Source organism: Lates calcarifer, linkage group LG7_2 (genome assembly GCF_001640805.2).
Source record: "Lates calcarifer isolate ASB-BC8 linkage group LG7_2, TLL_Latcal_v3, whole genome shotgun sequence".
NCBI lineage: Eukaryota > Metazoa > Chordata > Actinopteri > Centropomidae > Lates > Lates calcarifer.
This window is the reverse complement of record NC_066854.1, coordinates 12165539-12191319: the sequence shown is the minus strand read 5'-3', so window position 1 is coordinate 12191319 and position 25781 is coordinate 12165539. Positions and strand designations below refer to the sequence as shown.

The 25781-nt window shown below is 40.5% G+C and overlaps 1 protein-coding gene across 7 annotated transcripts in view; it reads right to left on the bottom strand.

Moving 5' to 3' along the window:
• The window catches only part of dmd (dystrophin), a 286719-nt gene that overhangs the window by 90810 nt on the left and 170128 nt on the right, over positions 1 to 25781 (bottom strand). For all 7 annotated transcript variants that reach the window (XM_018671655.2, XM_051065872.1, XM_051065871.1 and 4 more), the window contains 10 exons: positions 24253 to 24398; positions 17022 to 17122; positions 16761 to 16872; positions 16059 to 16172; positions 15698 to 15853; positions 15449 to 15619; positions 11468 to 11650; positions 7537 to 7671; positions 4778 to 4927; positions 952 to 1113 (listed from right to left, as the gene is read on the bottom strand). In XM_018671655.2, the coding sequence (XP_018527171.1) occupies positions 952 to 1113; positions 4778 to 4927; positions 7537 to 7671; positions 11468 to 11650; positions 15449 to 15619; positions 15698 to 15853; positions 16059 to 16172; positions 16761 to 16872; positions 17022 to 17122; positions 24253 to 24398 (1430 nt within the window). The remainder of the gene's footprint in view (positions 1 to 951; positions 1114 to 4777; positions 4928 to 7536; positions 7672 to 11467; positions 11651 to 15448; positions 15620 to 15697; positions 15854 to 16058; positions 16173 to 16760; positions 16873 to 17021; positions 17123 to 24252; positions 24399 to 25781) is intronic.

Here is a 25781-nt window from a genome sequence, read left to right as displayed (position 1 = left end):
GATAAATGGTTTGGCAGTGTTTCAACTAAAACCCTCAATTACCAATGTTACTGTTAGTGACTTTCAAATATGTTTCACTCTCAAAAATCTGACCACAAATCTGACACAAACTGAGCAATTAAATATGAATACTGACCAGCCAAGTCTAATTACTGCAGGCACAAGTTGGTCTTTTTGGGTTCTGATATATCAAGACATCGCTTGTTGATCTAATCAGTTCTGGTTTCACTGGTTTCAGATTAGTCAGGTGAAGTTTTGCTTGATTAAGTCCTGCATCTGTATATTTGCATCTGTGCAGGTTTGGTTAGGTGTAGCTGATCCCACAGCTCTGGTCACAGCATTTCTGTTTCAGCTTTTTCCATCAAACAGAAGTCCCACAGGCTAAACTGAACAGATTGAACAGATTGAACTGAACAGATTACAGAACTCAGACTTTTCCTCAGTCTGTCAGGGTTTGAACACGTGTTTGCTGTCTGGCCAAATGCTGTGTTTTGTTATGTAGACGACACTGTGTGCACCTTGTGATACAAGACAAATTTCAGGGAAATCTGAAAATAAAATGAAATCAAAACAGTTGGTTGGGTCTAGCAGAGTCTAGCTGGGTTTCCCCAGGCCTAAACTGTATGCCCATACATATTTTACAGATTCACTTTATTCCAAAAGTATGAGTAAACACAACAGACTTTGTAGATAACAATTTGAGTTATGATATCTTGAAGGAAATTTTGCTGTACTTAAGTTTGATTACTGATTCTGATTCTTCTGCCCAAAGTCTGTGTCTGGATTGAACTGTACTGGAAGTACCCTGTTCTTTTTAGTGAGTGGGACCATTAAAGGATTGAAAGGTTTGACAGGTCTCAGGAGCAGAATTTTTAAACTGATAAGTTTAAAAGGTATAATGGCCCAGCTTTGATTCTTTTAATCCCTAACATACAGACAGACACAACCTACCTGAGCCTCCTGCGGTATCTGCTGGGCGTCGATGTGGTCGGTCAGGTATGCAGTGAGGTGGCGGTCTGTGTTAGCCAGGGCATCCTGGATCTGCCTCAGTGCCTTGTCATTCTCCTGGGCCAACTGGACGCTTTTCTCCAGTTCCTTCTGCCTGAGCAGCGCCTAGCCAAACAGGAAGCACATTACACCTCGTTAAAAACATGTAGAGGGACAAATGTAGTAGCCTATAAACACAGGAAACAGCTTGCAGATGTACATACCTCTATTCAGTTTTCAAACTCATGTATATAACAGCAATTTGAAATGACTCACATATTTACCTCTATCTTGTTTACTGTGAACAAGTTGGTCAGTGGCACAAATCTGCAAGTCAAACTTTAAAGTTGGACTCTGTGAAAAATTCTGTTGGATTTATCTTGGCACCACAAACAATCCACAGATTCAAGATTCATTGAATTAATTAATTTTAGTGGAATCTCAGCTACAGTTCACTAACACTCCAAAATGTAGTTTTTTTAAAATGCTAGTGTGACTGAGCAGTAATACCTGATAACTGTTGATTTCCTAGGCTGTATTGGTCACAATGACTTCACTGCAATAACACACACAATCTCTGTACATGTACCCACAGAAACACATACATAGACAAACCTAAGCACATACACAAAACTATATGTACAGCCCCCCTGCACACACACTCCCTCTGCCTGTACCCTCTTGGAGGATGGACTCCGGGGTTTCTCTCTCATGTCGTCTCTGTGTGACCAACCACATCAAGGCCGCTGTTGTAACCAACACCAGTAACCAACGCTTGTCGCTTGTCGTTTGTCGTTAGCAAAGCATCAGGCGCCTCGGCAACTACTGAGGTGTTTCCTCTCCTCCTTCCCCCTGGTGACTGCCTACAAGATTAACTAGTACACGCACCAATTACATCATAAACCTGTGTGAGCTCATATGTGTGGAGAGACAGAGGGAGTATATATGTGGTTACAGGTAAACATGCTAATCCCATACAGAAGGATAATGACTAAGTATAGCCCTGAGCCTGTCTAACCCTTGTGTCACACACTCTCTGTCACACACACACATATTTACAGTATTCAATAACACTACCAGTGGATGTAGCATAGGATTTTTTTATGCTTTCCTGCTCCCATGTCTTAGTTTATAATGTATGAAATGAGAACTTAAGTGAGATTAAATATTTAGACAACACTGATAACAACCTTCCCTGTGGCGATGTACTCCATTTCCCTGGCAATTGTCGGCTCATGAATACATATTCTCATTAAACACTCAGTTTTCCCTTATTACTTATTTCTCACGCACACACACAGTGGTGAATGCAGTGATTGTGAACCACGGAGATAGAGGATCACTGTTTGCTTAACTGCTTTGCGCTGAAAATGCCATCGGCAAAGCAAGAGCAGCGTTTTCCACACCACACTTCCTCTTATTGGTTTTCAGCCGTTACAAGAAACTGAAATTAAAATGGCAAACATGCCTCTCTGATCTGCAAGAAGTGCAGACGGAGATGTGAGACAACATGTTTTTGCGTATACAGGCTGGATTTATTTCAACGTGAGATTTAAAGTGGGCCATTGATGTAAGAAAATTATCTACTTATTCTACTGTTTCAGCATCTGCATGGACCCCCGCACTCCTTAGAACTTGGCTCTGATGCTAAGGAAGTGTTGTCAATAAGCTATCTGACTTATTATTATAATATTTTCTTTGGTCTGACTGGCTTTTTCAATTCTAATTACCAACTGTATTTGAAAAGTAATACAAGCTGAACTGATGCATTGATTTGATGACACCTGCCTTAGATTAAAGGTGTCTGTGGAGCTGCATTTACAGTCAGTGTTTCTCACCAAACCTCACTGTGTGTATCCTCGGGCTGCCCCCTAAAACTTGACTATTCGATGCATCGGTCAGGAAGTCCCTGAATTGACTCTGCAATTTTTTATGCTGCTGTCTCGGTCAGGTCTCCTTTGCAAAAGAATGAGTTGTACTGTGGTTAACCACTGCTCCTAGGAAGAGTAAAATGCAGAAAACAAAATTCCTCACTGGGATGAATGAGGTGCAAATGGATATAAATTTAGCCAGAATATGGTTAAATATGCTTTTTAACAGGGATTTTTTTACAGTTCATAGCAGAAAAAGCACACATATCATTAACAACTTTATTATATATTCCATTATATTATATAATATTCCATATTACTATATTCCAGTTGAATGTGCCTGTAAAAGGGCCATGGCCACATGTTTAATGTTACATGTGAATGGAGCAGAGCCATGATTAATGCTGTGTTTTTCTCGCTGTAACAAGTCAAAGTCTTGGCTGTAAAAACAGTCAACAAGATGTTTTTCATTCCTTTCTCAACAACTGTTTAGACAAACTGTTTGCAAAAACTAATTTATACTTTATTAGTCAGTGACAACGCACATTAATTGACATCTAACACCTAACAATGCTCTGATGTCAGTTTAAATGGTCCACACTTAGCCAAATCATTAACTTACAATTATAAAGTTGTTGTTATGTATTAAGGGTACCCTTTGGAGTTGTTATTTTGATTGTTAAAAGAGAGCTTTACTGCATATTGTTTTTCTCTATCTAGGATGTGAAAACTTTGACCCTCAATAATTCATTATAATTCCTACTGGAACTACTCAGTTTTCAAACAGCAATGATCAAGTCAGTAAAAGAAAATTTAACAGCAGAAAAACAAAGGATTCCCTCAACACAGTCCCCTCTGGACAAAAAAAGGGGAAAAACATTAAGGCAATATTTTGGGCCCTATGTGCTGTTGCTCCTCCATCTGTCTTTCCAGAGATACTCACAGAAACTCTCGTCCTGTCTCTGAGCTCCTCGTCCTCTTTATAGATGACAAACAAACGGGGCTCAGAGCCACCCGATCTCACCTCACAAGCATACATGCTGACATGCACACCAAAACAAAGGACACCGGCCTCTGTGATGGTTTAAAACGCACACGCACGGACAATACACACAATGGCCCTTCTTCCCAAAACATATAAAAAATCTGAGACAAAAGACTGTGTCACACATGCACATACACTCACTGTCTGTGATGGGTCGACAAACAAAGGGAGGCTTATCAGGCTGCAAGGAGAACATTAATCTGGCTCTGAGGGAGGATCAACCCAGTGGGCAATGAGTATGTCTCTCCATGTGTATGTATGTGTGTGTGTGTGTGTATGTGTAATCTGTCAGCGAGAACCACCACAAGAGGCTGAGAATATATTGCTGCCATTGATGATGGCTGATAATGGCTTGAAGGAAAGGGAGGGGAGACATGGGGAGAGGAAGAGGAAGTGGAAAAAGAGAGGCTAAAAGAAGGATAGGGAGGACAGGAGTGAGGAGGAGGAGAAGATGGAAGAAATTATGGAAGAAAAGGAAGAGTGAGGAGGGCAAGAGGAGAAATGAGAAGGAGAAAAAAGAAAGATGAGGAGTATGGAGGTTGAAAAGAATGAGACAGAAAAATAAGGTGGAAGGAAGATGGTGTGCATGAGGGAAAGGAAGGGAGTGAACTACAGCCCAGGACACAAAACTTTCAACTCACTTCCTCTCCTACTCCCCCTGTAGGAGATGTGCCTCACAGCTTGAAAACTTCCAAGCAAGCTAGAATTGTGTAAATGCATACAAACTGCACCCTGGACTAAAATCATATTGCACTGCAGCAAAGCATGAGTGACATTATTTGCTCCACCAGGAATGTTTCTTAAAAAAGTTAGAGCTCCCTGCAGACTGCTACCAATAATGCATGCATTCAAATTAGTATGTAGCATGTCTTACCCTCGCCATGAGTTCATCCCATCTTGTGTTGAAAGCGTCTAGTTTTTGCTGTATAAGCTCATCAAGAACACCTCCGTCCATCAGCGTCTGGGCCAACTCTCGAATCTGGTTCCTGTTGTCCTCTGGGTGACGCAAAAGGACCTCTAGGCTCTGAATACACACACAAACAACCACAGAAAATGATCAGATCACACTTTCACAGACTTATGTTTGTGTTGCGGTCCTTACAGCAAGAAGCCCATTTTCTGAAGCTCAAAATTCCTGCATGGTCGCCTCTATTGACTGAACTGATTGCAGCTAACCACAGAAAAAGCTGCCTTTAGTGTTGGTGATGTTGTGATACTGTCTTTTCCACACAGACTGATGTTTTGTTTGTAGATGACTCATGACAAGGTGAGAAAAGTTTATTGAAAATGATGCTGGATAGGACTATCAGGTGATGATATGTAGAGGCTAAAACAGGTCAATTAGCCATTGTTCGTCTGACCTTGGTGCTTAACAGCTTTTCACACTTTCCTGAAATCCCCCAAAAGGTCTGTTTGGCTGGTGTTAACAGGCCTTTTAGCAAAATACAGCTGAGTGGGCAGTTGTTTGCATTTTTGTTGTTTTGTTCTAACTTAAGTCAAAGGTACATCCTGGTCTGGGGGCTTTAAGCTTTTTGTCAAATCTCACCAAATCCCTGGACGTAACATCAAGCAATATGCAGAAGCATAGTTTAAGAGAATTCATGAGTTAGGGATAAAGGAGCCATCTGTAAGTTTTGATTTTACATAGCTGATGTTAGCATTAACAGCTGTTTACTTACCAGTCTAGAAGAAACACTGCAAAATCAGCATTAAACTTATTTTATGTACTTGCCAAGAGCTGTCTCCAGCAGCTTGTTTTGCCTCTTTTCTTCTACTGAAGTTAGCATGCTAAGCCGTTAACCCTGGTCCAAGCAGACTGTCATCATTTTCCAATACTGAGTCAGTGTAGCGTCTAGTCTGCACTTAAGAAGTAGCGCTGCTCAGAGGGCATATTCTAACCTCATGTATTGTAAATGCAGGTATGGCTGAAGCTCTTAGCAAGACTGGAAAGTAAACAGCTAATGTAGTTAATGCTAATGTTGGCCATGTAGCAATACCAAAACTTGCAAACGCTCCTTTAACACATAAACCTTTCACATTATTTTCTCAGTAAGGCTGGTAAACCTCAATTTCTCTAATTGCAAGACGCAATGTAATTTCAATTGGATTCATTTTTTACATTTGTTTAAATAAAAAATACATAAATAAATGTACCTGCTATATGTGAGGTCTGTCTTACATCAGTATCATCTGAGAAGCCTGTCTACTGAGTCCATCTTTGCTTTCTCCAAATGCTTATTAACATAGTCTCTTTCATGTTTTTCTTCATCAGTTGAAAATCCCCTTTTCCAGAGGTGCCTTATATCATGCCATTCCTCTGAAGGATATCTCCAAAGCCTTCTCCTTTTTTTTGCTCATCACAAACCATAGTGACGGCACAGTGAGACTGAAATTCACTCACCATTCATGCCTATGTGGAACAAGCCAAGACATATTTGCATCCTGTCATGAATTGACCTCCTTCCTCCTTCCAGAGTTAAACTGATTGAACTTTGACACATGAAGCTGTGAGACTCCTATGTGCAGCCACTTTGCTTATTCAGAGAGAATAGTTTGTTCATATTCTTGTCTTATAACCTCAAGGTAAATAGGAAAGAAGAAGAGATGCTGTTTGGCTGCTGGGTGTGAGTGTTTAATAAAGGGCTGTGTAATTAGTAACTTTCTGTACTGCTTTTTGGTAGCCTGCTAGTCATGCTAACTCCTGCAGGCTATGTTAACTACCCTACCCACACAACTTCCTCTCCCTTAGTGCATGTGTTATAAATTCTATGAGGCACATTTTGATGTGACAGAAGCTTAGGAGGCTGTCATCTGTAGCTCTTCATCTAAAAGCTCACTGTGGGTATTTCTCCATGTACTATTCTTCCCTGTAGTGGTTAAATTTGATCCATCAACCAGTTAGTGGCAAACATGTCCTCATATTATAGAATCAGCTCATTTTTATTCAAGAATAGAACCCCTAACAATGCTCCATTACATCTGCACAGCAGGAAAGGATTTCAATCTGTAGTAACTCAAGACAGCTCCAATACAACTGAAAGCAACCTGTAAACAATACAACAAGGCTGATATCTACAACTACAAACAGGGTCAAATGGGTGAAACTAGGCTCCAAACCACAGCCATTCAGGTAGAAGCTACAAAAACACTATATGGAACACCACTATGGATGCAATTATAGCGAATTAAAGTGACTGTGGAAAATGGCAAAAGGGTCTAGGTGAGAGCAAAGCAGGGCTCCCGTTGGCTTGTGCTTCACAGAGGGAATTTAAGATGAGTGGGAGAAAAAAGGAAACACAAGCTGCCTTCTCCTCCGCAGCCTTCCTCCAGTGGGAGATGACACTGAAACAGTCTTTCGTCCCAGGAACTCCCACACGATCCCATGTCCTTACCACCTCACCTTCTTAAAACACACATCTGGCCAACATCTGCCAGCTCATTCTTTGAATTCATTTTGTATTGTAACAGCTGAAACACTTGTTTATCTACTTTCTTTCTCTCATATTTGTATTCCCTATCCTCTGTCTGAATCTTTGTAAAGCAAAGCTTGTCTTACTGCCTGTATGTTCATGTCTATCTAACTTAAATCAAGTGAAGTCATTGTGTGTGCCCTCTCTTCCTCTTCATACTCACATCCAACGCCTCCTGCAGCTCCTCTGTTCCTAATTGCAGATTTTCTGTCTCGTCCAGTTTCTGCTCCAGCTGGTCCAGGAAGGCATTCTCCTGCTCCAGGTAAGAAAGCAACTCACACCAGCATGCCCACACCTCCTAAAAACACATACATATACACAAAATTACCAGGAGCTGCAGAAAAGGACAAGATAGAGACTGAAAGGATCAGTAAATCAAATGATGAAGATACAGATGATGCAATGGCTTTGACGTTTTATTTGTTAGATGGAAGAAAGATGGTCAGAGAGCAGCAAAAAAAGGACAAATAGTGGAAGAGAGACTACTTAAACCATAGAGATGAATTGCCAATAATACACAGAGGTAGAGAGGAAGGTGGGAGACTCACTGTGAGGGAGAACTGGGAGGAGGAGGAGGGAGGAAAAGGGTGAGGTGAAGTGAAAAAAGACACTTTAATTTCAGGACAGGTGGTAGCAAATGGCTATAGATGCCATCTAAACTTTTTTGAAGCATTGTTTTATATTCATATATTCAGCATCGGTGCAGACCATCATATCAACATCTGTTCAGCATCAACATGTTTGATGAGTTTGTTTCCTTCTGCAAATTAGCAACAGTTGCCTCTGTCTGGCTGGAGTGATTGTTCCAGGTTCCTTAATTCAAACTGAAGTTAGACAATAAATATATTAACCAGGGTAAGTTCTCTGAGTAGAGTCAAAGCTTTCCAAAGACAAAAAATTAGTTACATAATTTACCTTTATCTTTTCAGTGCTTCCTCACTGTATATAACCTCAATACAAAAAGTCATGAGGTCAAGGTAAATATGAAGGAGAATTCATAATGACTTAGGAAAAGACAATGGCAGTGCTGAGAGAATCTGACAGTGGATGTTACTGATGTCAACCCAGGGAAATTTCATATGCATATGAAACTAAAATGAAAAAGGAATAAATTCTACCATTCACAGAGATGAAATAAAATAGTTGTCACATTGAGAATGGTTGCTAATGCTTACCCTCATGTCCACTCATATTTAAGAATCCTAATTAGGATGTATGAATGTAGTCTGACTATATGAAAAATAATTGTTATATTTATGCAACAAAGATATAAAATGTTACAAATCTACTACTGAGCATATCATCATTCTAAAGTTTCAGATATGTCAAAATAAAAATATCATGTGGCTGAAAACCTGTCCTCATCCCTTCTTCTTTAAAGATAGACTTCTTTGTTATGGTTAATATGCTGATTATCTAATTATTAGCAGTGGTGCAAAGTGAGTGCATTTGGTAGTACTTAGTACTTAGTAATGTACTTAGGTCCAGTTTTAAGGTACTGCTTCTTTACTTGAGTATTCGCACTTTATGCTGCTGTATGCTTCTTCTCCACAACTTTTATTCTGTACTTTCTACTCCACTACAGCGGTGCAGTGGTTAGCAGCAAGGAGTTCGCTCAAGGTACTCTGGCTTCCTCCCACAGTGTAAAGGCATGGAGGTTAGGTTAACTGCTGACTCTAAACTGACCATGAGTGTGAATGGTTGTCAGCCTGTGATAGACTGGTGATCTGTCCAGAGTTTACCCTGCCTCTCGCCCAATGCCAGCTGGGTTTGGCTTCAGCCCCCCACGACCATCAGACGATACGTGGTATAGAATTCTCTTTGATAGTTTTAGTTACTAGTTACTTTCAAGATGAAGATTTTACAGAATAGATAATATGGCAAGCTTTAAAAATACGTTAAAGATTAAACCAGTACTTTCCAACCATTTTGGCTTCTTATGTCTTACAAAAAGCAGTCAGAGCACATTTCAGATGCCTATGATTTGTTAATAGCTCCACCAAATGGTGATTTTTTTCCTCCAAACTTCTCATTAAATAAATGTTCAAATGATGCAATATCTCATCAAAACTCAAAGATAAGAGTAAAAGTCTAAAAATTAAAAACAGATATCAGTGTATCAGAACTTTTTCTTTTTCCTTCTTTCCTTCCCCATTAATCACCTCATTTATCTGGTGTCCCTGTATATAAAACTGTATATAACAAGAGTTCAAACTATGGTATGTCGCTATAAATGTTGCTGCTGCAAGGAATTCCTTTCCAAAAGGATGGTCCAGTGTGACCTATGCTAAAAGAGATTAGAAAGGAAGCACTGTAGCACCTTTACTTAGCATTTAGAGAATATCACCAGCTCTTATCATGGTAGAGTTTCTGACTACAGCCCAAATGTGCTGGTGAAAGATACCGTTATGTCTGTGTCCCCAAGCAACAAGGTGTGAACAAATTTCTGACAAAAGGCGCCAGTGATACACTCCGTAATGGTGAGTGACTGTAATGAGTCACTTCATAGTTTGCCAGCCATCATAAAACACAGACGGAGCAAAGAGGAAGGTGACCGCAACAAACATGTTGGAGGAAATGAAAGAGCTACCACCAACTTGAATGATGATGATGATGAATGTTACAAGTAAGACAAATAAAATTGGCAGAGGCTCAACAGGCCAAAAAGAAAGTGACAAGAGGCAAGACAAGAATAACCCTTGGTTCAAAAAGAACACGATGGAAAGAAGCGAAGTAACAGCTGGGTTGCTACACAAACATGGAGATTGCACACATTTTACTCGTCCTGTAATGAAACTTCAAACACTGGCTTCTACCACAGATTGGCTAGATGGAATTGCTCTTTGTGGCAGTGATTGAATATTCTAGGACAATGAATGCAACAAAGTAAACAAACAATATAATTTTATTCAGCAGAAGCACACGTGTGTAATGTTAAACAAAATACCACATAGCCAAGCATGACTGGATATATTTTTGTCATAATGTTACTTATCACTAATAATAACTGCATTTGTTGCCAGACACATCACAACTGCTTTCTTTCATTCAATAGCTCCTTAGATAAATTATTCATCTGTTCAGTTGCTCATTGTCACATAAACATGTAACCTAGGTCAGAATCAACAGAGCTTAGTTCCAGACTACCAGCCCTGAACCATTGCATTCATAACTTAGCAGGTGATCAACAGAGCTAAGCTACAGCCATCAGACTGTATTTCCGCTGTGTGAGAAAATGATGTGGCTTAGAATATACAGTAGTTATGGTCACTCAGCTCTAAGCAACTACATTTTAGTACAGAACTGCTGTGGGTTCAGATGTTTTCTGTTTTTTTTTTTTTATCTCACTTGAACACATATTTCTTCTCCTCTCTGTTCCAGTACCCTTCACTGCTTCACTGGACTTGGAGCCCAATAGAATTTAATGCCCCGGCATCTTGTAATCAGCACTTGTGGTTGGAGAGGCTGCAGTTTCACAGTCTCACTTAAAACCAATTAAACCAAAAAATAATTAATCAATTTGAGTTTTTTGCTAACATGGACACTGTGCTGATGAATGTCCTGGCCACTGTGGCCTGCAGTAATAGTGTTTGTATGAAATTTCTGCCTCCAATCCACACTGTTTTCAAAGGGAATATTTTCAGATGAAGGGTGAAACCCTACATGTATTTAATCAACTAATTTCTCAATAAACCATTAAAACACCTTGTGCTTATTCAAATTTTCTTGTTTTTGAGTATGCTTATAGTTCTAAGGTATCATTTTAAATATGAGAATAGAACTTGAAACAGTAGTGTTAAGCTAACCTTGCTCCATCTTTGCTTATCTACAATATACACCCTCTGAAAACACTCATACTCACAGATGTACACACACACTCCTCTACCCACATACACAGAGACATGCCCTCCAAAGCCGTCACTCATCCTTGACACAACATGTCCACGATTACCTTGGGCTTTCAAACATGAGCACATGCCCTCTTCAACATTTTAAGTGCATCTGGTGTTTACCTAACCATGCCAGGGTGACCTAATTACCATTTCCAATTATTCACAGAAAAGGCAGAGACAATAGAAAGTTAAACATCATACCTCCAGAGTTTTACATTTCCCATCCAGGCGGCTACACAGGCGCTGGTAGTTGGCAGTCAGCACGTTCAGCTCTGAGCGCAAGGCATCATGGGCTGTCGGTGGCGCCTTGGCGATGAAACTATTCACACTGTCAGTGAGGAGTTTCACCTTTAACTCCTTGGAGTGGACTTCTTCCTGGGCCCTCTGATGGAGAGACAAAGAAAGAGAGACATTAAAGGGGATGTTTTCCAGGAACAGCAGAGTTGAATGAGTAGCAAGAGACAGTGTGACCAGTGTCAACTGTCCTCCATGAGGACTGCTTCCAACAAGGATCTCTCAACTCAGATGTGTATATTTATACAGCATGATGGTGTTGAAAATGCCTCCTCAGTCCTTCATGTACAGGCAAAAAAACCTATATAATATAAACGTTTAAAGTAAAAATAATTGTATATTGTTGACATTTTGGGAAATATGCACATTTGCTTTCTGGCCAAAAGTCAGTCTGATACCTCTCATATGTGTGTAAGGAGGGCAGGCAAGGAGAAGACAAAATGTTCAACACTTTACTTCTCATTTCTTTAACCAGTTCAGACATTTAATGCAATAGAAATATACAAATCATTCAAGACACCTGGTGGAAACTGAAGGAAGTCACAGCACTCGACCAATATATAAAACCATCCATCTATTATCTATGCCGCTTATCTGTAAATGTCGCAGGGGCCTGGAGCCTATCCCAGCTGACATTGGGCAAACAACCATTCACACTCACACCTACAGGCAATTTAGAGTCACCAATTAGCCTGCATGTCTTGTGGGAGGAAGCTGGAGTACCCGGTGAGAACCTACATAGGCACAGGGAGAACATGCAAACTCCACACAGAAAAGTGGGGATCGAACGTGGAACATTGTTGCTGTGAGGCAACAGTGCTGACCACTGCACCACTGTGCCAAAATAATGACTGTTTAACCTTTTCTACCTTTCTGTTTGTGTGTAGATTAAACAAACGAGATATTTTATATTTTGAGTTTTACAGGTGTATTAGCAGTAAAATGTACTTAATTATCAAGAAAATATTACCATAGAAATTATATTATTACATGGTGTTACCTAATGACTCCATATACTACTGTAAACTGCAAGTATTCTGCATATTTTAGGATCTACACATTTGATATGTAAGTGACTATGAACTATATCAGGTAAATGTATTCTTTCTAAAATAATAATAAGAAAAGTGTAAAGTCTAACAAAATGGAAGAAGTCAAAAACCCTTTTGCACACTTTAATAGTGTGCTTTTATAAATTTACTTTGTTACAGTACATTTGTACTTCTAATAGAAACACTGTGGCAAGAACTTTCTCTTTCACAGGTGCTGCTTTTAATCACAAATCTCACTGAGCCATTGTCGAGGTTCACTGGTCAATTGCCTCGGCTTTTAATGTTGTCTGTGAAAGTGATAACATGACTGCACTGATCTAAGACTTTGTATTGTCAGCACAGTCTGCAGCTGAGGCTGTGCTTTCTTAACAATAAAACTGGACTTTAGGTTTTGTTGATTTAGTTTGTCTGTGTTAACAAGTCTTGTTATATTAACAAAAGTCTTAAAAATCAAGTCAACAGCGAAAGAAAAGAGACAGATAGCAAGATATAAAAAGCAAGAGAGGGAAGGAAGCAAGGGAGAGAGAGAAAGAGAGGGATTAATGGATATAGGGATGGATGCATGAATCAATGTATCTCTAGTTGACAAAGCCACAGAGTGTGAAGAGACAGAGTGAGCAAGTAAGCCAGCGAATCAATGAATGAAAGAGTATAGCTAATACTTTCTCAGTGAGGGAGAAAGGGAGGGAGAGGGGGAGAGAGGGATTAAGAGAATAAACGAGTGAACAAATTCACGAATGTGGAGAGTTTCCTTTAAGCTTGGAGAGGAAGAAGAGGTGAAAGAAGGAAGGAGGAGAGAGAGATTAGCAAGAGCAAGCAGAGAGGAATCAATTTTTAATTTTCAACTTGACTCTCAACTAAACTTTTTTGGGAGGAGGGGTGAATAGAAGGGGACTGCTACTGCCAAGGCTTTTAGATATATCACAAAGCAAATAGTGCCATAAATTTACATCACAAATACATCACATTAAAGTTATGAAAGCTAAAAAAAAGTACTGCGGTGAATAGGAGAATCAATGCAATTTGATATAAAATTGAGGAATGGAGGGAATGAGAGTGGAGAGGAGTTTTGAAGAGGAGACACAGAGCTGTGAGAGGATAAAGAGAGAGGGGAAGAAAGGAAGAGAGCTGGTTTTCAACATCAACAATGAAAAGAGAGTCAGGCAGACAGGGGCGTTATCGACCTGGAATTAACCAGGATCAAAATAGAGCGACACAGAAAAGAGAAAGAACAGCTGCAGCAGCTGCACAAAGTCGGTGAGACCTGGGCCTTGACTGCAAATGACTCTCGAGACAGAGATCATGATTTCTAAGAAAACCCCTACAGTTGACTTATCTAATCTAAACAGGTTTTTTACTGAGATGCACTGAGAATGAACACTTACTGTACTGCACCAACAATATGTAGGACAAAAATCTTATCAAGATATTCAACTGTTTGAAGAAAATCAGTGTCATGTAATTGCACATTAACCCCACTATAGGTATTAACACAAATACTAAGACATTCTGACCAGTCACAGTAACAGTAACATGGCTACCTGATTTCAGAGCTGTGAAGAAGAACTGACCTAATTACTGCTGTGTAAACAGTGGCCAGTGCCAGACTGCTGTAGGAGACAGTCTCTCATTTTCTTTCAGCTTTGTTAGCTTTGAGTATTAAAGTGATAACCCTTCACTTTCCTGCAAACTTGACTTGCACATTACTTCTGTTTGAGGTCAGTCAGACACCAGAAGGATCAAACTCTCTCTATCTCTTTTGGACCTGTTATGAACTAAATGTTATAAATCTCCTGAAAGATAAATCCAAATAAACATATTAAGGATTACTGTCAGCACCAATCACACATATAGAGCAAATGAAATGTGTTGTATTTAACCAGGTTTTGCAGCTAGAGTCTCTGATACTCAAAACAGAGGTAATGCATCAATACAACAGCCCACAAGCACAACATTGGGGTTAATATTATATTAAGACATAAATTAAATTGGGATACATCATCTTAAATAGCTTAAGCCTTGACTAAGTTACTAATGGATAAAGATGTTAGGACTGCCCTTGGAAAGGAGATTGTGCATCAACACATCTGAAGGGGTTTGGTGTTCAGAGAACAAACTCATCCTCAACACCTCAGACAAAAGCTTCCATAGAGACTGTTCTGAGTCACGGCATCTAGCTGCTGTTCGCTGGTTGCTCTGCAGCATCAAAGAAAGCGCTCCAGAGAGTCATCACTACTGCCCAAAAAATTATTGGATGCCCTCTTCTCTTTCTTGAGGACATTTATGAGAGTCACTGCTTCAGGAGAACCCACAGCATCCTCAGGGACTCATCCCACCTGGGACACCATCTGTTTGAACTGTTACCCTCTGGGATGCATTTCAGGACCATCAGGTTAAAAACCAACAGGTTGAAAAACAGTTTCTACCCCGGGGCTACACTAAATGCTGCCAAAACCTGATAACCTGTACTCAACCTCAGTAAATGTGCAATAACTCTCTGCAATAAATTTGCTTCTGTGCAATACTTTATTTTTTTATGTTGTAAATTTGTTATAAGTTATAGTCAAAAGTTGTAATTTTTGTGTATTTTTCATACTTTTTATATTTTTTACCTTCAATTTATCTTTTTCATATTTCACCGTGGTGGGAAGCTGCTCACTAAAATTTGGTTATACCAGTGCAATGAAAGATTCAGATTCAAGCCAAACTTTGTACTTTTAGAAAATTGTGAAACATCTGGAGAGGGTGTTGCTATATTTCGTGAGATGAAAAGGAGGAACACGCACACACTCTTAGATCCTACACCATCTTGTGTCTCTGGTGCACGCACACACACCTTGAGCTCCTCCACAGCCTTGCGTAGCTCTTCGGGTGTCTTATACGTGAAGTCTCTCTCCAGGTAGTCTTCTTCAGCCTGGTTGATCCACTCCTGCATCTCCTGCATCTCCTTCCTGAGAGCCATGGTCTTATCAAGACCACCTTTCAGAGCAGACTTCTTAGCATAGGCCTAAACATGGGGAAAGATGCTCAATGTTACACAGACATGAAAGCAGGAAAACACACGCTCTGGGTTAAGGTAACATACCTGTTTGCAGACATTCTCCCATTGAGCGTTGAGTTCATCAAGTTCTTTCTGGATGTGGACGGCAAAGGGCGGCTCAGCGTCTTTCTTCAGGTACAGACCCACTTCATTGATGCCATTTACGCTGGGTTGGATGGTGTGGATGTCATTGACTAGAGCCTAGTCAATCAGAGTGCAGGATGGATGTTACACAGGTAGGATTATTACTGTACACATTTCATTAGATCATTTTGGCCTTATTTCAACTATCCTATATAAACCAATATTACCCTTTTATCAGTCCTGCCCCCCTCAAAAGTTCAAACTAGACCACTGAAAGTGATTGGTTAGTCTAAATTGATGTCAGGATGCAAGGTTTCCTTACTGTGCACTGTTCTAACTGTTTCTCCAGAGCTTCAGAGTCTCCCAGTGCTGGCCATTCTTCATTCAGGAAGACATCCACATCTGCCATCCACTTCTTCAAAGTCTTTACATCATTCTGGAGTTGGAGGACAAAAGAGAGGTAGACAAATGGTGAAAATTAGGGCTGTCCCCTAATAGTCAATCAGTTGACGCATCAGTCCAGAAGACTCTGAGTCGACTCAGTTAGTGAGTTGACTCAGCTTTCAGTCTCAGAGTACATGGAGCAGTGCAGGTGCAGTGTGGCAGGCTGTTTACCCAGTCTTGTATTAAAATGACCGAACCACAAACTAACTGTGATGGAGGTAGAGGCAGGTGGTGGTAAGGTGAAGGCAGCACAACATGCAACTCCATTCTGTTGGCTGTTCTGATACTCTCAGCTCCAGTGTCCGGCTGATAGAGATGTCAACAGACCCGCAGAGAGACTCCCTGGTGCAGTAGGATTTCAAACTCAAACGATGACCAAGACACCAATTTCTACTTTCATCACAGATGATGTAGAGACAATAAAACATTTTTAAGTAAAACATGAGAGTCATGTACATGAGTGTGGTGATGGTGATGAGTGACTGCTCTGCAGCTGGTCACAGCAGTAGGATTCGTTCATGTTACTGAGTCCCATTTACTTTTTCCTTGCCTCGCCTATATTACCTCTCATCCATCTCACCTCAAACTGCATCAGTTTGGCCATGAGCTCCTGGATTCTCTGGGCGTTGTCTGTCAGGGTGGTGCCAAGTCGTCTCCAACGTGCCATGATAGCGTCCATCTCTGCACGATACCTACGGCATCACAGGAGATTATGGAGACTTACTGGCTTGTGACATGAATTGTTTCTGCATCAAAATCACACCTTGTTTAATTGTATCTTTAACTCCTCTCCCTCAATGGGTTACTCATCTTAATTACTTAATTATTTTCCGTGTCTTACTTCTGGCTGATGTCTGGCGGAGCTTTCTGGAAGACCTGCTCCACAGCTGAAGTCAGGTAGTCCACTTCCCCCTGGTGTTCTGTCAGAGCCACCTGGAGGGCCTGAGATGGTGCGACAGAGAGAGAGGGACAGAGTGAGGTTTAAATAGGCCTATTTCACACAAAACATTTTGACTACTGACAGCAGGAACAGCGTAGGTATAAATAATAAAATAAATGAGGGCTGAAATCCATTTAGTTGCTTGGACATGGACACTGGAGAATCTGATACCCTGAGAAAAGGTGAGTTCTATCAATTGTAGCAGTGTGTGTTCTTGATGGATGTGTGTTTTGATTTGCCTGAGTCAGAACCCTTTTTTTTTTTTTTTTAGTTTTCCTGAAAAATAATGATAAAATCATAAGTAACTTACATAATTAATCAAAATATCAAAACTAATTATAAAGTCAAATCATGTACTTTATAGCATGTTAACCATATCAAGGAATATTCATATCAAGGAAAGAGCCACCTAATGCTCAACAAATCATTTCCATGACACATTTGCAAACAAGTCTCTGTAGAAATACAGTAGAATAAAAAAACACGCCTCTTGTCTACGTATGATTTATTGGACAACCACCTATCACCCCTCATGCAGCTGTAAAAACCATTGAGCCAAAATTCTGTGGGTAAAAGAGTTTTCGCAGCATGTCTGTTACACACAGCACTGAGTGGGCTGACGTGAGAGTGAGGGATGACGAGCTTGAGAGGTTATGAGCTGTCACACCTTGGTTGCCACATTTTGTAATGAAATCTTTTTCTCACTGTTTGATTTTGCTTACCCTGTCGTGCAGGATGACTTACAAGTGGATAGGTGAGGGAATTCTTGGTGATCTTTAGGAGGGCAGCAGTGGAAGATTTTGGGGAAGAAAGCCTTGTTCACACCACGATGGCTCAGAAGCCATGGCTTAGCTTAGCTTAGTTAGCTTAGTTCAAACACAGCCCCTGGACAGGACATTCGTCAGTTACTATGGCTTACCCCCAATCCTTCTGTTGCCACACTGAATCCCAAGCAGGGAGGTATTAGGAACTATTTTCTCTCAAAGTTTTGGGCTTTTCTTTTCTTTTTTCTTTTCTCTGGATGATTTTTATCCACTTTCACTGGAGAGCAAGGATTCAGACCTTTGACACCTTCCATAACTGACTCAAATTCATTCATTCATTACCTGTTTAACTTCAAGATGAGTGAGAAACTTTGTCAGAGCAAAGAGGCAGCGGAAAGGTGAAGAGGTGACACATCACAATGCAAAATAATGCAAAACAGCTGATTAACCTCTGTGACCTGTTTGAACCATACAGTCCACCTTCTATTGGGTTAGGTAATTTGATGATATGTAATACATATCATTATCTGACAGATGGTTTATCGCTGTGTTATTTAAGCTCTTCGAAGTAAATGACAACATTCTGTTTGCCATTGCCATTCCAAATAACATACAGAGTTTGCCACTGCCACAGTTTTTGTTTGTTCCAACAAAAACTGAACATTGTGACCTTCATGGAGCTAGTGGGAATACTGATAATTATGAGCACAGAGACACACTCATTGGCCACTTTATTAGGTACACCTGTTCAACTGCTTGTTAACACAAATATCCTATCAGCCAATAACAGCCAACCACAACTCAGTGCATTTAGGCATATAGACATGGTCAAGACAACCTGCTGAGGTTCAAACTGAGCATCAGAAAAGGGAAGAAAGGTGATTTAAGTGACTTTGAATCATGGTTGTGTCATGGTTGTCAGTGCCAGAGAGGCAGCTCTGTGTATTTCAGAAACTGCTGATCTACTGGGATTTTCCTGCACAACCATCTCTAGGGTTTACAGAGAGTGGTTCAGAAAAAGAGAAAATATCCAGTGAGCGGCAGTTCTCTGGGCAAAAATGCCTTGTTTATGCCAGACGTCAGAGGAGAATGGCCGGACTGCTTCAAGCTGATAGGAGGGCAACAGTAACTCAAATAACCACTCGTTACAACCAAGGTCTGCAGAAGAGCGTCTCTGAATGCACAACATACTGAACCTGGAAGCAGATGGGCTACAGGAGCAGAAGACTAGCTAAGAACAGGACACTGAGGCTACAATTTGCGCAGCCTTACCAAAATTGGTGATAACAGAAGACTGGAAAAATGTTGCCTAGTCTGTTGAGTCTTGATTCCTGCTGCCATATTTTGATGCGTGGGTCAGAATTTGGCATAAACAACAAGAAAGCATGGATCCATGGATCATTGTATCAACAGTTCACGCTGCTGCTGGTGGTGTAATGCTGTGGGATATCTTCTTGGCACATTTTGGGCTCCTTAGTACCAATTAAACACCACAGTCTACCAGAGTATTGTTACTGATCATGCCCATCCCTTTAAGACCACAGTGTGCCCATCTCCTGATGGCTGCTTTCAGCAGGATATTACACCATGTCACAAAGCTCTAATCATCCCAAAGGTTTCTTACACATGACAGTGAGTTCACTGTACTCAAATGGCCTCCACAGTCACCAGATCTCAATCCAGTAGAGCATCTTTGGGGTGTGGAACAGGAGAGTTGCATGATGGATGTGCAGCAGACACATCTACAGCAACAGTATGATGCTGTCATGTTAATATGGACCTGAGGAATGTTTCCAGCACCTTTCTGAATCTATGCCACAAAGAATTAAGGCAGTTCAAGGTTAAAGGGGCTCCAACCCAGCACTAGTAAGGTGTACCTAATAAAGTGGCTGGTGAGTGTATATGTATAGATACATACATACACTAACTCACACACGTTTGAAGAAATCATGCCAGGCATTTCTTTCTTTTTCTTCAGTTATTTTATAAACCAAATGAGAAATGAGAAATTACTTGGCAGATAAATGAATAATAGACAATAATCATTAACTGCAGCCTTCAATGTTTTATCTAAGTAGTCCATCTCTACTTCCCTATGATTTATTTTAATCAAGGAAGTGACTAGAATGAGAGGTGATACTATAATCTGGGTAAAGGAATTGTTTCTGATCACACATAAGTGTACACACATGCAGACGTCCTGTTTCCCTGAGTGATGAGAGGGGAAATAGTTGTGCTGAAAAAAAAATTAATGACAGCTTATCAGTATGCAGGATGAATTCCTAATTATTATCTACAATCAACTTTAATTAATCTTAGGCTACAAGGCTTGATCTCCCTGCTATGCTACAAGACCATTATCAAGTCTAAAGAGGGAGTGTGCACACACACACACACACACACACACACACACAACACACTTTCCTTTATGATGTGACCTTGACTTAAGCTGGATATAAAAATCAACACTTCAAAAACAACAACAAAGTAATAAAAAAATAAAACAAAAGACCTTGTATTATTTTGTCTGCAAATATGGATTAACATTGACATGATGGAAAAAATTAGTGTATCTTTGTTTGTGTGTGTGTGTGTGCATTCACCTCTGTGTTGTGTGCATACACTGTGTTGGCATTTTTGAGTGTATGTGTGTATCTGTAGGTATCTGTATTGTGATAAACAGAGACACTGATTTGCTCCGCTGGGACTTTATTCACCCACCTCTCATAATTGCAGAGTTGTAGACAAACACACACACCAAGCAGCAGACCATCTCTGGCCTGCTCTCTGCATGTTAAGCAGATGCAAGTCGAGCTTCAAAAAAAATCACTGACTTTCAGTGAAATTGAAATTCTATCTGCTTGTTTTTAGGTTTCTGAGAGTCAAATTTAGCTTGCTGTCAGTGCTGCTGCTACAAATAAAGACTGCAGTCTACAGGATACTGGACAGCAACTGTGAAGATAAGCTGTGATTTTACACCGTTTATATGGTGCAAGCTACACATTTTAATGAAAGGGCATTTTAACAGAATCTTGCCTTATTTAAATGTATTTCTCTTATAACAGGATTTTGGGCTGATCTTGTGACAAATTTTGTTCCCTGAATAATGTTGCCCTCCCTTTATAATACAGAGGTTAGGCTCAGGTGAGGTTACAGTGGGAACAACTTAAGATACTTTGGAACTAATAGTAAGTGGAAAGAACAAGAGCACAAACACCTCAGGGAAGTCCTAAAAGCATGTGGCTACCCAGATACCAGATACAACACAACATGAGGCAGAAAAGAAGAGCTGCAACAACACTGTCATGTCACACATAGCAAGAATGTTCTAAGTTGTTCCTAAGAATTAAGGAATGACTGGAACATCATTTCATCATTTCAAGGGACAGAGCTCTTTATCAACCATAGGAATTATGATTCTTGCTTGTTGGGAAAAAAAAGGGATTTGTGTGATGTTATTATAGAGTCACAAAGTCCACAGAGGGAGAAATTTGAGGTGGATGGTTCTACACACTCCTTGTGAAAATGTCCTCTACGATGGCTCTTTAATGTGCAGTTTGAGTCTTGAGTCTTATTGTGTAAGAAGAGCATTTGTTCACTTTACTGTACTGGCTGAACAATGTTCAATGTGTATGAACAAATGTTTAGTAGAATGGAGCTTATTTTTTTCATTGAGGAATTTCTGAACTTGGAAAAATTTGGTTCAGGTGACTTAGTTCATTCAATCTTTAGTTTATTTAAAGCTGTTTACAGACAGAATACAGGATAAAAACATGTATACTGTCATGTGCCACCTAAAAAAACATCCTCTGCTATCAACACCTGTTATGTCTCAAGCAAACGTGGGTGAAAATGACCTCTTCTTTTTAAAAGCACACTCCAGCTTACTTAATGATTCGTTCTAGAGGAGGTTTTATGTTTACAGCAGTCATTTGGGGATGTCCTGGTGTATCAGATGCACACAATTTACTCACTAGGTTGTGGGTATGAATCAGACTTTTGGTTAATGGGGCATGTCATCTGTTTTCTCTCCCTTCTCTATCTGCCTGCTACCTCAAAGAGCAGCAGAAAGCATTCTTTAAAAGCGTGCTGCTTTGGCAGTTTGGCATCGCCACTAGCAATATAACTTTACTACTTGTAGTAAAAACTGATTACAGTGTTATACAGCCTAACAGGATTATAGAGCCAGCCCCATTTTGGCATTTTATGGGAATTTGTAAATAGAGCTGAGCAGCAGTGTTGTCAAGAGCATACACAGTAATACAGAGCAAATCCACCAATCAGCTGAATCACTGTTGACTCCTCGTGGATGGTGGGATTATAGTATACCCACCTAAAAGCATAATTGCAAATTATAAGATGCCATTATATAAACATTACACTATAATATTTGAGCCCTGATAAATAAACTAATAAGCTAGTACAAGTATTAATAACTCAATTCAAAAGTCAGATATGAGAGCAGCTGAAGTAGAAATATAAGTGTAATTACTGGAAGCAGTTGAACTGTCAAATAAATAGTACAAAATGAAAGCAGTAAAAGATGATTGCTGTTGAAATGTTGCTTACTTGTTAATTGGTAAAAGCAGTTGAAATTTCAGATGAAGTGTAAACACTGAAGACATTTCAAGTGTGTGCACTTTAAGCTATTTAAATGATGAGAAATGATCATGGATTGATCCTCAGTTCTCAGATCTCAAAATGCTTCCTTCTTTACTTGCAACCCCACATAATATAAATTACACAACACAAAGTTCAGTGTCTCTCCAGATTCTGCAAATAAGGAGTTATCTGCTCTTTTGTTTCAAGTCTGTTCACTCAGAACAGACATTCATATGTCTCCTACAGCTGACAGGAACTTTTGGCTTTTGGACATTGGATCTCTAAGGGGGCTAAGGGCTAAGCTAAGCTAACTCCTCATTATCTGGCTCTATCCAGCATTTTTCCTTGCCAGTATTTGGTCTCTGACAAACAAAATGGATAAACTGCAGCTGCAGATCATCTCCCACAAATGGATTATGGACTGTAACACTGCTACAATGGAGAGACACTGCTCTGCTAACCTAGAGTAACTCAAATGTAGACCTTTCTATCTGCCCAGAGAGTTTACATTCACTGTTGTGAATGCAACATATATCCCTTCTGGATGCTAATGCTAAACTTGCTATAAAAGAACTGCAACTGCAACAAACTACACATCCAGAGACAGCCTTTATGTCTCCTACCCCACAAGAGGAAACAACCACAGCAACCACTGTTGTCTCCCTCCTAGATGAGCTTAACAGATTTTATAGACACTTTGCAGGGACAACCATCAGGAGGCCATCCAGGCTGTGCTCCACCACCAGCACTCACACTCTCCCCCATTGACGTGTGCTGAGAGAACTAATTCACATTAGGCTGTTGGCCCTGATGGCACCCCGGGACATTATGCCAGTGCCTGACCAACCCACTGTAGTGAGCCCTAATGACTTCTGCCCTGTTACACTCACCCCAACCGATGGTTGGCTTCATCAGTGACAAATCAATATGTAAGACGATCAGTGTTAATAATGTGGTGGGCTGCCACAAATAAATCTGTGACAAACACTGAGAAGTGTTAAACTATTTTTGGTTTGTTTTGAAACTGAGGCAGGATAAATTAGACTCTGGTGGACATCAGTTAAGTTCATGCTGTCAACCTCCTGCTCTACCACATCCCAAAGACACTCTATTGGATTAAGGTCTGGTGACAGGGGAGGCCACTGAAGTACTTTTTGAGATGACTTTTGTTTTGTGGCATGATGCATTATAATGTTGGAAGCAGCCATTAGAAGATGGTAAACTGTGGCCATAAAGGAATGCACATGGTCAGTACTCAGTACTCAGTACTCAGGCTGTGGCATTCAAACCATGACTGATTGGTACTGACCCAAAGTGTGCCAAGAGAACACTCCCACAACATCACAACACTAAAACCAGCCAGGACTGTTGACACAAAGCTGATTGGCTCCATGGATTCATGCTATTAATGCCAAGTTCTGACCCCACCATCTGCATGCCTCAGCAGAAACTGAGATCCTTCAGACCAGGCTACATTTTTCCAGTCTTCAGCTGTCCAGTTTTGGTGAGCTATGCAGTTTCACATTTCTGTTCTTGGCTGACAGGAGTGGAATCAGACATGGTCTTCTGCTCTTATAGCCCATCTGCCTCAAGGTTTACCGTGTTGTGCATTCTGAGATACTTTTCTGCTTATAGAGTGGTTATCTGAATTACCCTCGCCTTTCTTTCAGTTCAAACCAGCCTGGTGTTTCTGCGCATAGAACTGCCGCTCACTGGACATTTGATGGTGAGTTTGATGCTGCGTATGTGTATGTGTGTGTTTGTACCTGAACATCCTGCAGTCTCTGTTCCATAATAGGATACTCTGTAACGGCTGTAGATGGGATGACCAGCTTGGCCTCGCAGTGTTGTAACCATGCCAAGAGCGTTGCTATGGTTTCCTTATAGCGTGCCGGGGGCAAGCTCTCCAAAACTTGAGACAGACAGGGAGAAAGAGAGAGAAATGTCAGGAAGGCTGTTGAATGATCTGTGCTACACACTCAATTACACATTTTGCTTAAATGTTCAAACATACTCACACATTTCCTCCTGAAAATATATATTTATCTTCTTCTTCTACTCTCTAATATAAGAACACTTTCTTCTCTCTGTTGATTAGTTTACAAATGTTTTTTTTTATTTCCTGTCTGTATTATTTTTCTGCCATTATATAAGAGACAACACATCAATGAACAAATACTAAGTCACTTAACTAAGTCTACATGGTTTTTAAAATTCTCAAATCTCACTTTTATTGTGTAGCTTACCCTGATTTTCGTTCTTACCAGTGTTTTAAGCCTTTTTTGTATTCCTGGTCTTAGCTAAGCTTGGCATGGCTCTGCTGATGGGAATGACAGTTGGTCCAACACTTTGGTGCAGACTGAAATTTATCATCAGCTACTGGACAGCTTGCCATAAAATCATCCATCCATCCATTCATTATCTATACTGCTTATCGGTTAAGGGTCAGGGGGGCTGGAGCCTATCCCAGCTGACACTGAGCGAGAGGCAGGGTACACCCTGGACAGACCACCAGTCCATTGCAGGGCCAACCATTCACACTCACATTCACACCTGCGGGCAATTTAGAGTTAATTAACCTAACATACATGTCTCTGGACTGTGGGAGGAAGCCGGAGTACGTGGAGAGAACCCCGCAGGCACAGAGAGAACATGCAAACTCACAGACAGACACACACAGAAAAGCCCAGGGTGAACTGGGGCTCTAACCCAGAACCTTATTGCTGTGAGGTGAATACTTTTGACTCCAACACGCATAGCAGTTTAGGACTTTTATATTTCTATAATATATCTTTAGTAAATTGACTCTTTTTAATTTATGATAATAAAGCTTCCCTGATTTACAATGTGCTGCATTCCTTTCAGAGAAGATCTTTTCTATATGCTTCTCAACCACTGCCATCCTCAGGAATTTGGCACAGTAATCTATGTGTGTCTGCACACAGGCCTATACCCAGCCATGTGTGAAAGACTGACTGTGTGTGTTAGATATCTCACCCCTGGTGTGGTTGAGAAAAGCGCAGTGCGTGGCACGAGGGAAGAAACTGTCTGAGTGAGTAAACAAGTATAGTTTGTCTGCTTGGGTGTCATCTTTGTCTTTCTCTCTCTCTCTCTCTCTCTCTCTCTGTCTTATCGCTCTCCTGCTGACTCTCCCTCTCTTCCTGTCTTCCCACTCCCTGCATTTTTCTCTGTCAGTGCCTTTCCCCTCAATGTCATTTTCTCAGTGGCTGTATTTTTGTTTTCCCCTTTTTTCTCTCCCTAACTGATACAAATAGCTGTCTGCTCTTTTATGTCA